This window comes from Gracilinanus agilis, chromosome 6, assembly GCF_016433145.1.
Source record: "Gracilinanus agilis isolate LMUSP501 chromosome 6, AgileGrace, whole genome shotgun sequence".
Lineage (NCBI taxonomy): Eukaryota > Metazoa > Chordata > Mammalia > Didelphimorphia > Didelphidae > Gracilinanus > Gracilinanus agilis.
The window spans coordinates 113,547,209-113,564,779 of record NC_058135.1 but is presented as its reverse complement, the minus strand read 5'-3'; the positions used below and the strand labels follow the sequence as shown (position 1 = coordinate 113,564,779).

At 34.5% G+C, this 17,571-nt stretch overlaps 1 protein-coding gene across 3 annotated transcripts in view; it reads left to right on the top strand.

Annotated features, from left to right (window-relative positions):
* The window catches only part of GRIA2 (glutamate ionotropic receptor AMPA type subunit 2), a 174,805-nt gene that overhangs the window by 85,252 nt on the left and 71,982 nt on the right, over positions 1-17,571 (top strand). For 2 of the 3 annotated variants that reach the window (XM_044682199.1, XM_044682198.1), the window contains exons 4-6: positions 5,466-5,662; positions 11,675-11,728; positions 17,172-17,333. In XM_044682199.1, the coding sequence (XP_044538134.1) occupies positions 5,466-5,662; positions 11,675-11,728; positions 17,172-17,333 (413 nt within the window). The remainder of the gene's footprint in view (positions 1-5,465; positions 5,663-11,674; positions 11,729-17,171; positions 17,334-17,571) is intronic. The other variant, XM_044682200.1, reaches the window with a different exon arrangement.

The window sequence follows — 17,571 nt, the reverse complement described above, 5'->3', positions numbered from 1 at the left end:
TGAGGCCAGATTTGAACCTAGGACTTCCCATCTCTAGGCCTGGCTCTCAATAAAGAAGTATAATATTAAAAAAAGAAGCACAATAAAAAAAGCTGGAAGGGACATGAGGTGATCTATTCTGGCCCACTTACTTTATACAGGAGGAAAGGATTCCAAAAATTTCACACAAACGCTAATATGTAAAGCTAGAATGAAAATCCAGGCTTTTCCTTTTTACCATATGTACTATACTCTAAGCTTTATCAAGAACCCACATAATAATAAACTCAGAGCAATCCTAGTGGAATTAGAGAATGGCAAACTTAGAGTAACAAATGCCTTGAGTTGAATCTAACCATATACACATATAAGCTGATAACCCTGCATCAATCATCTAATCTTTCTATTTTTTTTTTGTCTGTAAAATGAGAGAGCTGGATATGATGATCTCAAAGGCCCCTTAGAGCAGAGTACCAAACATGAGCCCACCACTGGCTCCATATTCAGCCAGCAACTCTCTTAAATGTGGTCAGAAACATATTAAAAGGTATTTTGGTGATATTTAACAAAATGAAAAATTTTAAATAAAAGAATACAGATAAAATTAATATGTGGTTTTCTAGGTCAGTATGTGGGTCATACTTGTTTATAGTTTGGTGATCTCCACTTGTCTTTGATTTTAATAACACTTTCTAATCTTAACTTAACCTGCTATCTCATAAAGAGAAAACTGGGGACTGTAAGGAAGGGGGCAGGCTAAAAAAATTTTTGAATGACTAAATATAAACCATTACTGAGGGTGGGAGAGAGAAGAGGATCCCGCTTTGAATGTATATTCCTCAGAGAGTGAATCAGTATCATAATCTCCAATAATGAAGGATAGGAGGAAGTCCATCTATTTATCAAGCAGCTACTATTGTCTTACATATATGACTTCATATTAGCATTGACTTACCATTAAACAAAATCAATCAAGTATAAAAATGAAGCACTCTAGAAGAGATTTAACTCTGTAACAAATGGTAGTTTTGTTAGCTTTTCCTGTTACAAATTAAGCACTTTAATGATGATAGATTTAAGTCACAAAAAAACCAGCATTGACCGTTAATGACTTCTGGTGTGTGGAATTAATGAGTTTGAAAGTCTGCCACTTTCTTGAGTAAATTCTAACTGATTTAAAAAAATCATTTACATTTTCATTGATAGAGAGAACTGCCAAGGAACAGATTCAGTTATCACTTGATGAAATCTATTTTCAAATTGCCCTCCATGCTTGAATTTCCTAGGAGTGCTTATAAGATAGCACTGAATTTCCATTATTACAAATATCGTCTTCATATGAACCTTTTACTAATCATTCATATGGGCCTAATATTTAAAAAAAGAATAGACATGATATCTTTAATTGTAATCTATATTTCCCTCACAAGCTATAATTTCAGAGAGTACTTGTATAACAGTTGTAGACATAACATGAAGATAGCATATGGGGATTCCTGTTGTATTTAAAAATGACAACGACAATAACAAAAAAAAACACACAACAGAAAGTAGCTGATAAAACCAGAAGGCTAATAGGAGAACTCAAGTGGATAGATATAGTTTCCACTTAGAGAACTCCCTAAATACCCAGCTATGGTCTCAGGGTATTCTTGCCCCCTGTTAGTGAGAGTAATGTAGAACCACTTTCTCTCACTGAGCCAGTTGCACAAAATGTCTTGGAGACAATGTTATATAAAATTGGTATCACTATTTATTCAAAGAGAGGGTACAAACTGGGGATCAGAACAAGGTGTCCCTGACTCTAAGGGAGCTGGCTATCCAACCCACAAACATCTACTTCCCTCACAAGAGGGAGTCTTCTGGTCTTCAAGCTAACCTACCAGCTCCCTATTTCTATTTAGGTGTTCCCCAAAAAGAGCTGGTTAAGCTGCCTGTCTACGACCCTCAGTAGCTGGTTTGGTTGAGTGCAAAAGCTTTCTCAAAAACCTGTTATGATTACTCTCAAAATAGCTAAGTCCACCCCACTGGGTTTGACCCCTAAGGTAAAACCTCAAAGCCAACTTGACAGGATTTTAGACAAAACCTTCTGGAAAATTGATAAAAACACAATAGGTATATAGTCAGGTCCCTTGTTAGATGTTCTTCAGTCAAACAGAGAACCTCCAAAAATGATTTTAGGGTTTTTCCTTCTCCACTAAGCTCCCACAAGCCAGCCTTTCCTTTTCCCTTCAGTACAGGAAGAGTCTCTTCACTACCACAGAAAGTCACTCACTCTAACAGTTGTCCCTTCTAAACTGTTCCTCCTCTTCCCCCTGCCTGCTAAAATCCTTTCTCTAGAGTTCCTAGTATGTGCCTTAAAGACAACCTTCCACTTCTCTTAAATCTTATCCTTATCTCTATCCTTTTCCCATTACAATTCATGTTACTACTTAGAGGGTATGAATTATGGTATTCTATAATCTTCAAAGAACTGAAAATAATTTTCAACTAGAAAGGAGTAGAAATATGGTGGTTATGAGTAGGCATATGACTGAGCATGAGTATGAAAAATAAGGAATTAAGAGAACCAGAATTAAGATATCAAAGAAATGTATGAGCAAAAAAGAAAATAGCCTATTCATATCACCATAAGAAAAGAAAATCAACAGATACATTTTTGGCTCTATTATTATCCTGTAGTGACAAAATAAAAAATGGAAGAATAGTATTAATGGATTGAGGTAAAGGAAAGAGATACCATGAATGAATGGGCAAGTGAGGGTATGAATCATTAAAGGTAATACCGATAATGATGAGATCATAGAATCATTTCAATAGTTTAGAGAGTTTCAAGGGAGAGTAAAAAATGATTATGAATTCAAAAATGCATATATAAAGAAAAGGATAAAAGATGCTTAGTCTTTATAGCCTGCTGAAGTGAAGACAGGCAATATCTACATTCAACTATAGGAATAGTTTACTATTTTAAGCATGGTGGCCAAATGATTTCCTCATTCACTGAGGCTGAACAGAGAGGAAATGAGTTTTTATTGAAACAGAGAAGATTCCATTTATACATAGTGAAGTTATGAAATTTATGGAGTGTTGAGAATGTGTTATCATGAGGTTTTATCTCTTTTTCTTAAATATTTTAACTAAATGAAATATCTTAATTTTAAATTAACTTTTTTTAATTGTTCCACAAAAATTTGGTAGGAGTTTACTGATTCTAATCAAATTTGAATTTTCTTTGTGTGTACTCTTTAATTGCCAGTCTTAAATACCAAACAAGTAATTAAAAAAATCTCTCTATCTAATTAAAAAATACATATTATTTTTATTTCTTAATATCAGAATTCATGGTACATGATTCTCTTATATGTTTATAACACATTATATTTCTGCAAATTAGGTTCAATATATGGTGTCATTTACCACATTGAGATCATAGCCAATTTATCTTCCAGGGGGTGTAAATGCCTTTGGTAGTGCTGAACTGATTTCCTTAAAATCTGGAATGGGTCTAAATGCCACAAAAATATGTGATTGTTCTGAATGACTTCTACTGTTCACAGAAACACTTGTAATAAACATAATAATGCTATTTTGGAGATGGTTTCAAACCTGTCTTTTTTGAAGACTAGCTAAGTTTTTCTCATCAATGTCTTCTAGGAACGTGATTCTGTGTTGTCGTGGAAAACTTTTCATCAAATTGTCACATTCTGACTGACCAAGACAATTTTTGTTTTCTCTGTTGCTGAATATAGTTAAAATGATGTCAAAGGACAAGTTATTCTCTCTCTCTCTCTCTTTCTCTTTCTCTCTCTCTCTCTCTCTCTCTTTCTCTCTTTCTCTCTTTCTTTCTCTCTCTCTCATTCTCTCTCTCTCTCTCTCTCATTCTCTCTATATCTGTCTCTGTGTCTGTCTCTGAGAAGACAGAAAGAAAGCTAAATAATTAAATTCAAGAATATGAGTGATTACCATGTTACCATTATGGATATCTTTCTTTATGTAGGTGTACAAACTAGAAATGGATAAACATAGAAGGTTTTAATTTACATACAGGGATATTTATGGAATGTAGGTTTATGTTTCGAGTGGCTTATTTAATCCACCAAGTTAGAGTTTTCTTGCCTCTCAAGACAGCCAATGATACATAAATAACAGGGATAGTTTAGATCATGTCACTTCTCTGGCTTTGAGGTCCTCCAACTGACACCTCACCACAATGCAAATTTTTCTTTTGTCATTTATAATTTTCCAGGCAAACTTTACTTAACTCTATGTACTTTGCCCTTCAGTCAATCTGTCTTATGTGTTGGCCATCTCTTTGTCCTTTCTTTTGTACATACTGTTTTTCTAACTTTGGGTCTGGCTCTTCTGTCTTTTATATTGCTACTGTTTTTCAAGACTGAACTTAAGTCACTTTCTTTCTGTCATCTTTCCTGATCAATGCTGTTCTTAGTGCCCTTTCTACCAAAATTAAAGTATATCTTCTTTGTAAATATCTTATTGCCATATCTATAAATATATTCTTCCCCACAGTAGAATATGAGTTTTGTCCAAGGATTTTTAAAAAGAAATTCTCAGGTCCTAGCACATTTCCTGGCACATATATGGTGGTTGAATAAATAAGCAAGTAAAATGCTAGTAATATATTTTCTAAGAATCTAATATTGAATTATAATGACTTCAAACAAAACTTATATTAGGGATTAAAATACTCTCTGATTTGAGAAATAAAATGAGCTTTTTTTCAGTAAATGGTACTCTCTAGAATATTAAGTACTACTTTGGTGACCTGAAAGAACTGATTTTCCTCTTGAAGATGAAAATTATACTTATGCATCATAGTTTCCTCACTGTGGAATCTGACTCAATAATTCAAAACTCCTACATGGTATGATAAAAGGCTTTGTTGAAATTGCTGAGTTGAGTACAATAGAATTTAATAGAGTAGCTTCCATGGGATAAATACCATCCTTGGCTCTTACAATTGGACAGACTTTCATCTTGCCAATAACTTGCTTGATCTTTCAAGACAGTAGTGTGTGGGGGCATAAAAAAAAAGGATGGAAAAGATATGAGGTTCAATTCAAGCAGTAAGAAAAGAAACAGGTGATCCTGCCCTTTGATTTCAGAAATATGAGGTAATAAAAAGCACTCACAGTTCAGTAATATTATAAAGCAGACATCTGCCTCTGAAGAATGAATATGCCTCTTCTGCGAAAGAATGCACCCTTTGCTTAGTAGTGTGGCATCTAAGCACTTCAGTTCACAGATGTTGTCCTGAAATAATCAGATGCCATCAAAGATGTTAGTTAAAGCTTTTTTTTTCTTTTTTTTAAGGGGTGGGATGAGTGTGAGGAGAGGGTTTATCATTTAATTATCTTACAAGCTGATTAGAAGCATATTAACGAGAAGCTACATATCGTGATTCTGAGCTATTCAAATGCCTTTATCAGTATTTCACATTTTTATTCCTTCAATCTGTGCTTTCCTAGGCTTATCAACATTGCAAGCCGTCCTGGATTCTGCTGCTGAAAAGAAATGGCAAGTGACTGCTATCAATGTAGGGAATATTAACAATGACAGGAAAGATGAAACCTACCGGTCTCTGTTTCAAGATCTAGAAGTAAAAAAAGAAAGGCGCGTAATCCTCGACTGTGAGCGTGACAAAGTGAATGACATTGTAGATCAAGTAGGTGATGCTACTTTTTTTTTTAGTCTATGTCCCCAAGATATGGAACTCTGGGGCAGTCACCAGCTACAACAAGCACTGAGGTGGGGGTGGGGAGGAGTGGTGCATGAAAAGCAGTTTTTTCTTCATGGTTTCACTGTGACACAGCATCGGGCAATCATTTCAACCATCTGTGGCATCAGTTGGCAATAACAGGTACTCTCAGATAATGCTGACCCAAGAAGCTTGATGGTTTTGACTATTAACTAAAACCTAGTATAAAATGGTTTTGCTATAAATTGCCTGGTCTTTGTTTGCCCTGTGAGGAATCTAAATTTAATGTCTGGCTTTTATTTATCCCATGCTTGGTTTTTATTTTAGGTAATATTTGTCAACCTCGGCTATCTTTCACTGGAAAGTTGCCATTTGCCCATTCTAGCTGATGAAAATTTTTCTTCTTCAGTTAGAGAATTACACATTAAAGCATAGTCAGTAATTCAGTCAGTCAGTCATCAATGGACATTTATTAAGCACTTTCCTATATGTCAGGCAGTGTGCTAAGCAGTGTGGATACAAAGAGAGATAAAAAACACCGATTTTGCCATCAGGAAACCCATGTTTTAATAGAGGAGTCAGTAAGCAAATGATTAGTTATATATAAGATATAGACAATATAAATGAAAACATAAAATAAAGCAGAAAAGGAGACTTTGCTTGTAGGGCTTTTAGGGCTAGAAGAGGTGTTATAGGCCACTTTACTCATTTTGTGAGTGAAGAAGCTGAGGCCAAAGGAGGTTCAGTGACTTGCCTCAGATGACAGATTTCAGAAGAATCCTGGGATTCTAAAACTACTGCTCAATCCCTTATGCCACTTGGCCTCAGGAAGAATGCTTATTTTTATCCATATAACTGAATGTTTTTCACTTGGTTCTTTCACTTAGTCTTTTAGGGACTTCATCCCCTGTATTGTGGTAAAGGGAAAGACTTTCAAAACCTCTTGAAAAAGGAGTATAGTTTTTGAATGATGGCTATTATGGGACTCAAACCCACAACAGCTGAATGACCTCATGAATGACCTTGCTATCAAAGAGCCCATAAATGATAAGAAAATCAATTATTTGGATGATAGAACATATTTGTGCTTTGGGATATTTCTAATCTTATTTAGGACACTGAAAGAACTAATTTTCTAAATAACCTTGTATCACTTGCAAGAGACAAGTACAAAATGGATGTGTTTAGCAGTTTATCTTCTTGTGCACACAATAGGCAATAAAGCCCATTACCCTTTCCTTGAAATGTTGGCCTTTCATACCCATCTGATCTGGGAACCTGTGGGCACATAAACACTTATACACTCTGTGCTCCTTGCCAGTATGTTGCTAGTGCTGAGGATCCCTTGCCCCTTAACTTTCATCAAAAAGATATCCATTGTTATTTTCTTTAAATGTATGTGTTCAGAAAAGAGAATTATTTTCATGAAATCAAGGACAATAAATGAAAAAATGAAAACATGCACAAATACATACAAATATAAATATATGCTGATAGGTAATAGATATAAAGTCAGACAACTGGATAGTAGCTATTTATGTAGATACAATTTTGAACTTAGAAGTATCTAGGAAATGAATGCTACATATGTAGGCTTTGTGCTTTGGGGACTGAACTAATTATATTGGTGTATGCATTTATTTTGCCCATGTGATGCTAGTATGGAGATGTTTGCCTCTCTCTGCCCTCACTCTAACCTGCTTGCCCTTTCCTACACGTAAGGTTTGCCTCCTTCATTTTTCTTTATAAGGTTACGAGAACTAGAAACCCTATATACCATCCGGAATGAATCAGCAGATGAATCATTTACTGACAGCATTTGAGTGGGGATAGGTTTAAAGAGGAGAGTTGAGAAAGTTGCTAACAAGGAGGGGGAAAGGATCCTGAAAGAAATTCTTAAATCATTTTCAGCCTGATTTTGAAGGCTCATTAATTTGTAAAGAACAAAAAATTTTGCAAACATGAATCTTAATGAAGTCTTAATTTATATATAATAATACCACCTTAAGAAAGGCAGAATAGTTCTCCCATTAAATTTTGAATGACTGAATAAAACAAAATGGTTATGAGAAAAAATCAAATGATGCGTGCCACAGAGATGTTCAATTTGGTCAGTCTTTTCGTGTCTCTAGAGTTTGCGGTCTAATTGTTTTTAACCTAAAATCTTTTACGAATAAATGTGAAATTCTAGAAACTTACTAGAAATTCACAGGAGTGACTTGTTCTTAGATTGGATTTTAACATGTTAAATTTCCTAAATTACAAAGACATAATCATCCTCTATCATAAAATGTCTGATAAAAAACCTAGATGAAACTAACATTAGTAATTATCCATTTTACATCATCATTTTTGCTATGTAAGTATTAAGTTCTATTTTTTCTTCCTCCTAAAGGTATCCTAATATTGTCATCCCCCTTTCTGATTTCAGTACCCTGGTCAAAAGCATTAATTGCCACATTCTTAGGACTCTGTACATTATCACATTAGCTAAAAGACTATACACATGTATGCAGGTAACCTCAATAACATGACTAATACATTTATTGAGTCTAGAGTGTTTGGCAATATGCATCAAATATGTGGATTTGGCAGAGCTCTAATACACATTTCTATATACTTGCCTATAGAATAAATTTTAAAACCATGTGCTAAATGATACCATACAGCATAGGGGGTTGTCACGAATCTTTTCATAAAAAATGGTTTCCATGGTAGCACGTATTTTGAAATACAAAAATTCCCTGTAGGTGGGGAAAGTTAAGGAATATAATTTTTTCATATGAAAGCATGGTGCAAGGCTGCTGTCAATTCATTTGTTAGATATAATTACCTGCCTCAATTCATGCAAGCTTAGTCAAGAGAAATTCTTCTTCTTCTTCTCATTTTTATTTATATAACACTTTAAGGTTTACGGGATGCTTTACATGCAATACCTCATTTGATCCTAAAAATAGCCTTCTGTGTAGGTGCTATTATTATACCTGTTTATATATGAGAAAACCAAGGATGATCAAGATTTAAGTGACTTGCCCATGGTAATATAATTTATAAATATCAGAGGCTGGATTTAACACTAAATCCTACTTAATCCAAATGAATAATTATGGAGAAGTGAAAATAGCTCTGGATTCTGTGTCAGAAGCTTCTGGTTTGAATCCTGTCTCTGAACTCCCACACTTTTACATTTTTGGACAAATATCTTCATCACGGTATCCTTCACTTTCCTCATCTATTAAATGGGGGTGGTTGGGTGGGTGAGTGACAAAATGACTTTTGAAGTCCCTTCCAGATCTAACATCTCTGCTCTATAATTTGGCTCTATTTAAGCTTGAAACCATCCTACAATATAACATCTCTTGCTAATGTAATGATACTAATTGTTAGAAGCTGAAGAAATGCCAATGAAAATCGGTTCTGGTGGGGTCATTATTTTCTTCCTGATAGATACTAAAATGCAGTCTCCTCATTAACCTCGTGTCTTATCTCATTGCTCAGAAAGAAAGATTTGATCCTTTGAGCTTCTTAAGACTCCATAGGCATAGTTAGCAAATCTCAGCATGAGAAGGTCAGATCATGTCCTCTTAGTTTCATGCTTGCCCTTCTACACAGACACTTAGAGTTCTATCTTTTACATTCTGGTACTTCTTTTTCCCATCAGTGGCGCAGCATTTTCGTTAACTAAAAGAGGAGATAAAAAGAAAATCTAGCCCTGTAATTTCAGTGGTACAGGAAACTCCTAGCTGAGGAAACCTTCTGCCAGTGCAGATCGCCATCTTTTATAACCTACAGACTTAGAGTATCGCCTGGCACCCTGACGAGTTAAGTGACTTGTTCAGTGTTTAATAATGTGTATTTGTCAAAAGCAGAAGATGGATGTAGGAGTAACTGACCCCAGGATCAACCATTTAAGAACTGTACTAACCATGCTATCTGTCAAGTCGAGTCAGGAAGATCTGAGAATGTACCCCCAGCATTTACTAGCTATTTGATCCTAGACAAATCATGAAATCTTTCTCTGATCCATTTCCCTCATCAAAAAATGGGGATAATAGTACCCACCTCACAAGGTTATTGTGAAGATCAAATGATTGAACATATACAAAATACTTTGTAAACTTTAAAGGGCTATGTAAATGTAGGCTATTACTGAATATTATTCTGCTTCTTAAGATAAACTAAAAGCCACATTTTTCATTGAAAGATGCTCCCTTTCTGCAAGTCATCTCTTGTTATCAATACTGCTCAGTGGCATTATCTCTATGGAACACTGCTTACCCAATCCAGTGCTTTCCTTAATATATTGTTCTATTTATTGGTTCAAATATTACCCCTTGGCTCATCAAGATAAAATCTTTGACTGCATCTGATGTATTTGCTTTCTTATTTGATCACATAGCTGATGTTTCACAGTTGATCAGCAGCATGCTATCATTATAAAGAACACTGGGTTTGAGCCTTGGTTTTTGCATGAAACTGTGTGGCAGTGAACAAGTCATTTAACTGTTAGGAGACAACTTTCTCATCTGCAAAATGGGAAGAATACACTTGCATTACTTCTATCAAAGGGGTTTTTCAGGAATCAACTTTTTAAATTGCAGAAAAATAGACTGTATGGTGAGAATGAGCTTTGGAGTTTGGAAGATATGGGTTCAAGAACAGTTTCTGACACATGCTGGGCATGAACACATCAGTGCCCCAGGCAAATCTCCAAGAACACCAGTCAAGTTTCTCATCTGCACTAGTAGAGTGAATTTCCATACCATAAAGGTCTCTATACCAATTAAAACCCAGATATATACCCTTTCCTTATTCAAGCACAACATAAAAATGAGCCATTAAATCCAAAATTTTTGGTCTTTGTTCCTATAACCCTACATGAGATCACAATGAACTTTCTATTAACAGACCGAGGATGACCATATTGTTCATTTCACATTCCTTATAATTACTACCAAATTCAAATGAACAATTTGGATCACCAGAGAAGTATATGTTTTGCTGTAGTCTAGGTATGTTCATATACATTTGGGACATTTTTTCCATGAAAAATTGGTCCAGCTTCGAGTTGTTTATTTTAAATTATAACTCAGTTTGGCAACAATCATATTTGTATAAGCTATACTATAAACAGCTCAAAAATATCTTTTGAGAATTAAGGCAATATTATAGCCAAAAAGGTTATCTTCCTATGCCCACAGCTCTTCCCGCAAATTTGACTGTATAGCTTTGAAGGTGCACAGGGGTGTCTAATTTTTTTTTTTTAAGTAGAGAATGCATGGACAAACACTCCAAATCTGGAAAATTAGATAGAGCTTGTCTCATGACATTTTATGCAAATGAACTTTAGGCATTTAAGAAAGGTCAGAGATTAAGAAGGAAGTCTTTAAATTTTATGAACTCTTCTTAGTTTCATATAAATGTCTTAAATTTTCTATTGTCTCCACTTTAGGTGACATAAAAGCCCATACAAATATCTGCCTTTCTCTATGTCACTAAGTATTGAAGGGTCAGAGAGATTATGAGAAAAAAAATCCAGTAACAAGTATATATTCCAACTTATCTAAAAGCAACTACAGAGCCTGAGACTTTGTCGTATTTACCTCAAGGAGCTGTTGACTCAAGACTCCTGTAGAAGACCAAAGAATCCATCATTAGAGATAGAAGGGATCCTATCTAGATCATCCCCCTAATTTTAGAAATGAAAAGAGTCCCCCAAATGCAAAAATGACTTTGCCAATGTCACATATGTGATAAATGTGAGAGCTGAGATTTGAACCCAGTTCCACTAAGTATAAAGTAAGGGCTATTTTTAATGTTCTATAGTGGTTGTTTTACATGCTGTCACTAAAACAATTTCACCAAAGAATATATTAAATCTAGTATTTGTTGGTTTTTTTTCTAATGACTGGTATCAGCCATCACAAATTAAATTGACAGAGCGTTTATTAAGGAATACTATTTGTTTCTCTTTGACAGGTTATTACCATTGGAAAACACGTTAAAGGGTACCATTACATCATTGCGAATCTGGTAGGTAAATTTATTAATTCTAGATATTATAGTAGAAGTAAGCTTTCAATTGAAGAGATATTTTTGAATGCGGGATGTGACTAAAACAACTCAGTAGTATTAACAAACTATTTTCATCAGCTCTGGTTTTGCAAATCGACAAAATAATTTGCTTTCATGTTTTGCAAATCACTTTTCCCTCTGATTATAAATAATGCAAGAAATATGAAAAAAGTATTTGGAAGATGTGAATAATTAATAATCAAAGAAGCCAGGGACCATGTTTTCTTTATCTATGTATTTTCCCCTTTAAACCCTTCCCCTTGTACCTAGCACAACAGTAGTACACAGTAGGCATTCAATAAATTATCTCTTGATTGAATGAATATTCATTTAACAAAACTTCTTATTTAACAAAGACAATTTCCTTGGTCGAAAAAAGATAATTACTTTGACTTAACTGCTTCTCTCTTCCTCATTTTCTAAAATTGATCATTTCTCCTCCTTACTATACTAATAACACTTTATTGCTTTCATATATGTGAAGATTCAAAATAGTTGTAGGTATTAATTAGCAACTAAGTCACAAATATAATAAAGTAACATCTCCCCGAAAGGGGGTAAGAATAGACTGGACCTGCTTGGGTTCCTACAATTTGGAGATTGTGATGTTTCCTTGCCTTAGAAGGGCAAAAATACTTTAAATCGTGGAAGTCTGTACATTCAGACCAATCTTACCAATTGAAGAACAGACATTACAACAGAACCAGGAAAGATATTGAATCCTGATGAGGAATATTTCTCTAATAAAAGTAATCAGATATTTCATATTCTGAGTAGTAGTATGATTGTAGCTGGGTACCAGTAAGGGAACACTGTTAGTTTCTTTGCTTAGCCCTTTATCCAGCTATGCTTATGTTGACTATTGAAAATGACAAGTTGCATTTTCTTCCATAAATACATCTTATTCAATCCAACTCAACTAAAATTTATTAAGTTCCTACCATTTGTCTTAGACATTATGAAAAGCACTTGAGATACGAAGAAAGCAAACAAAAACAGTTCTTTCTCTTGAGGAGTTTGTATCCTACTGTGGGGATAAAAGGATCTAAACTATGAAACTAGAGGGACCTGAATACCAGGTTGAGTTCATATCGTATGCTAAAATCAATGAGAAATGACTGAAGAATTTTGAGGAAGGTAATGACATTGGCAGAATTACAGTTAAAAAAGATTATCTGGGTCATTTTGTGTTTAATACATTGGAGAATGGAGGAATTGAAAGCACGAGAACAATTAGAGAGCTATTAAAATAATTCAAGTGAGAGGTATAAACTAGGGCATCAGCCTTAGAAGTGGAGAGCTAGCAATCAAGGGAAGAGAAATTATGGAAATAGGCTTAACAGAAATTGTCAAATGTTTTGATTTGGAGGACAAAAGTGAGAGAGAAAAGTTTAAGATCATTCTGTGATTATAAACCTAAGAGACTAGAGGGATGATGGTGTTCCCACTGGAAGGTTTAGAGAATAGTCTTAAAAGGGATGAGATGTTTAGAGATAATTGTTTGTTTTAAACATAAAGAACATGAGAGGTATAAATTCAAGTGTAAATGTTCATTAATCAATTGGTGATTTAATGTATAGATTTTGAAATCATTTACAACGAGATGATGAACTTTTAGGAGTAGATGAGATCACCAAGGAAAAGAGTGTTTAGAGGATTGAGAAGAAGGTCCAGCACCATGTCTTTGGAGCGATGGATGAGGATTTGGCAAAGAACATTGCATAGGAGCTCTGAGGTAGTTAGGCAGAGAACCAGTAGAGAATGTTGTCAGGGAAGCCAAGGGAGAAAAGAGCAAAATCACCATTAGTAATTATCTGATTTATTAACAGTAAGTATAAAATAACAAATACACATAAATAAACACTTAGATAATCTGGGATAGAACTCTGTCATTCAGATTTACCTCTGAGTTTTAGGAAACTAAAAAAAAAAGAGAGAAACAAAGAAAGAAAGCCTCAAAACCATATCACCAAGTGTTACCAGCTACACACTGCTGTTTAGCCTGATCTCAACTCCAGTGCATTCTTGTGACATAGATCCAAGTAAAAAAAAAAATTTTTTTTTCAGTTTTGGGAGTGGTAGTTAAAGATGGGGCAGGCAAAAAAAAAAAAAAAAAGAGGGTTGCTGAAGTACTTACAAAAATGCACAGAAGTGAAATTAAGTTAGATATTTAAATTAATATATATTTTAAAATAAGAACTAAGCTACACTCAGTAGACATTTTTGGCTTCATAATATTTTTCTGTTCTACTATGTACAAAGACAACCCATTTTATTTTGTGATTACTAAATTCAGAACAAAAATTAAATAAATACCTCTGTAATTCAATTAAATCAGATATTTATAATCTGATTATTGAACTACTTTTTAAATATTAATTAAGTCTTTATTTTTTACATTAAAATATCCAATACATTCTCTCCCCCCTACTCTCCTCCCATTAGAGAAGGCATCATTTAACAAAAAAAAAGATATATGCATATATAAAACTATGTCTTACTTATATTTATTTACCACTTCTTTCTCTGGAAGTGGGCATAGATGGGTCATTCTAAACAATATTTCTGTGGCTCTATATAATGTATTCATTGACAAATAGCCTATTTTGAACTAGTTTTGATATTTTAATGATGTTATTTCAATATAATTGGTTTCCTTTTTAATGCAAAATATTTTAAAAATGCATTTAAATTAATTTATCATTTTATTTAAATTATTTTGTCTAGAGAGGGGCCCATAGACTTCACCAGACACTGGAAGGAGTCCATGACATACACATACACAAAAATTAGCAACTCCTCTTTGAAAAAAGAGAATCTTTATCTAAATTAATAATTTTCTTAGGATTTGGCAACCCTGGACTATATACAGATTCATCACAGCTACAAAGATTTGATCATGATATTACAAAAGCAAAATACTAAGAAGATCTTTGAAATATAGTTTAATTTGTTTTTATGCCACCTTACACAATGAGCCTTCCATTAAAACAGAATAAAAATGTATTTCTGAGGTATCTCTAATGCAAAGCATATTCAAGAACAGTCACAAAAACACCCAGATCACTCAGTGCTGCTGGGTAATCTTTTTATTAATTTCTTACCAGACTCAGAGGTGCTGTCATCCAGTGGAAATCATATTGGATTTAGAGTCAAAGGCCTGGCATCCAATTTTGAATCTGTTACTACTCAGATGACCTTGATCATGCTAATTAAGCTCTTTGGACTTCAGTTCCTCATCTGTATAATTGGAGAGTTGGATTAGATGGTCTCTGGAATTCCTTCCAGTTCTAGCTCTTTGATTCTATGTTCTAGTCATAAAAAATCTTAAAAACCTTCAGAAATTCCTCATGTTCCAGAAACCTTCCTTTAATTGTTCCTAATCTTAGTGTAAACCAAGTAAATCTCTTTTCCAAGAAGGTAACTTCCCTCCTCCCAACATGAAATCTTAAATTTAGGGACATAAAAAGATTCATTAATGACCATGTATTTTATGAGCAGCATCAAATGATAAAGAAATATACATTTTAAATAAGACTTAAATGACTATTAAATATGTCAATGATTCCATGATAAAATGAGAAATACTAAAACAATATCAAAATACTGGGCGAAAAAAAGAAAATTTCAGGTATTTCAAAGGAAAAGCAGATTGACAAGAAATAAAAATAATGGGAAACTAGACTGTATATTGGTTCCAGGCAGAAGAGTGGTAAAGGCCAGGCAATGGGGGTCAAGTGACTTGCCCAGGATCACACAGCTGGGAAGTGTCTGAGGCCAGGTTTGAACCTAGGACCTCCCATCTCTAGGCCTGGCTCTCAATCCACTGAGGCACCCAACTGCCCCCAATAGTCATTAATTTTACCAAAAAAAAAAAAAGCAAAATAAGACCCAGGTTCTTCTCCTTTATGGTTTTAAAAATCTAATTAGTAATTTATTATTTAAATCTCAGTTTCCATAACACGGTGATATCATGGACACCAAGATATGGTCGATAGATTTAGGGTCAGAAAGACTTGGGTTCACGTTCTGTTACTGATGCTTAATAGTTGCCTGAGCCTCACTTCTTGGCTCCTCAATAAACTCCCTAAGACGTGTCCTCTAAGTCATACGTAGCTGTGCTATAGTCTCTTTGAAGTTCCAATTTAGTTCCATTATTAGGGGTATGAGTAATTGCTTACAATATAGTTGCCTTTCCTTCTTTAAACACCTGTTTTGCTAACAACATTTCAAAATGCATTTTATTTTGTTCACTAAATTGGCTCCTGTTGCTCTAGGTTACTATTACTATATCACATTTGCATAGCACTTAATATATGCAAAATACTTAGCAGAAATATCATTCATTTCTCATAATCACCCTGTGGGGTAGGTGCTTTAATTATCCTCATTTTAAGAAACTTAAACTAAGTCCTAGATATATTATTTGACTTGCAAAGGGTCATATTGCTATAATAAACTGAGGCAGAAGTTGAAACCAGATGTTAGAATCCCTAAATTTTCCATCAATATTTGGCTCAAGTGCCTTCTTCAGGAAATATTTTTTTTCACAGATCAGCTGCTAGTACCTTCCTCTTTAAAGAAGATACCTTCCTTATTCCTCATTCATTTGATCAATATATATATATGTATATATTATCTGTAGATATTTACATAAATATTGTCTTGATCATTTTAATGTAAGCCCAAAGACTGCGGCTGTTTTTGATGTGTGTGTGTCCAGTGCTAAGTACACTGCCTGATAGTTTGATTGGTTGAGATGTCCCTAACTTCAGGTCAGGCAAGCTAGATAGCTCAATAGATATAATTCTGGAGTCAAAAAGATCTGAGTTCAAATCTTGCCTCAGACACTTACTAGTTGCATGATCCTGTGCAAGTCACTTAACCTTGTTCGCCTCAGTTTCCTTATCTATAAAATGAGCTGGAGAAGGAAAAGGCAAACCACTCCAGTTTCTTTGCCAAGAACACCTCAAGTACAAATTGATCCCCAGAGCCATGGAGTTGGATATAAGTGAACAACAACTTCAGATCAAGACCCACATCTATCCCCTGTGCCCTACAGCTTCCATTTCTATTACTAAGGACTATGTAATGGTGCAAACTAGAGGGAGATCCTGCCCAATAGGCACTTAGGAAATCACATACATTGAGCAGGTACTACAGTCATCATTCAGCCAATGAACATTGCTGTTTCCTTACTATGAAACTGGACCTGTGCTCAGAGCAGATATGAATATAGACTCATAAATACGTGTGACATTTCCTATAACTTTGCTCTCTCTATTGACTATGCCATGAAAGATGTATTTTTTTGCCACTGCAAATAAGACATGATTGGATAAATTTTGACTCCTGTGCTTGGTCTAGATTGACTAAATCGATGTATCTGTTCTCTGACCAGGGATTTACCGATGGAGATTTATCAAAAATTCAGTTTGGAGGGGCAAATGTCTCAGGATTTCAGATTGTTGACTACGAAGATTCCCTCGTGTCCAAGTTTGTACAGAGATGGTCGACACTGGAAGAAAAAGAATATCCTGGAGCCCACACAAGTACAATTAAGGTTGGCTTCTTTATATCTATTTATTTTATTCTATATTTGAGTCAGTGGAAGGTTAAAATGAGCTGAACGTAATTTATGATTTTAACATTGTGGAATGGATTATCACTGGTTGTGGACAGTTGGATTTTGTTATCTTATTCCATTTGTCTTCATTGTGATTACTTACAGGGAGAGGAGAACAAAATAAATAATAAACAAAGCTCATAACACAGTCCATATCTTTTATCAAATCTCTATT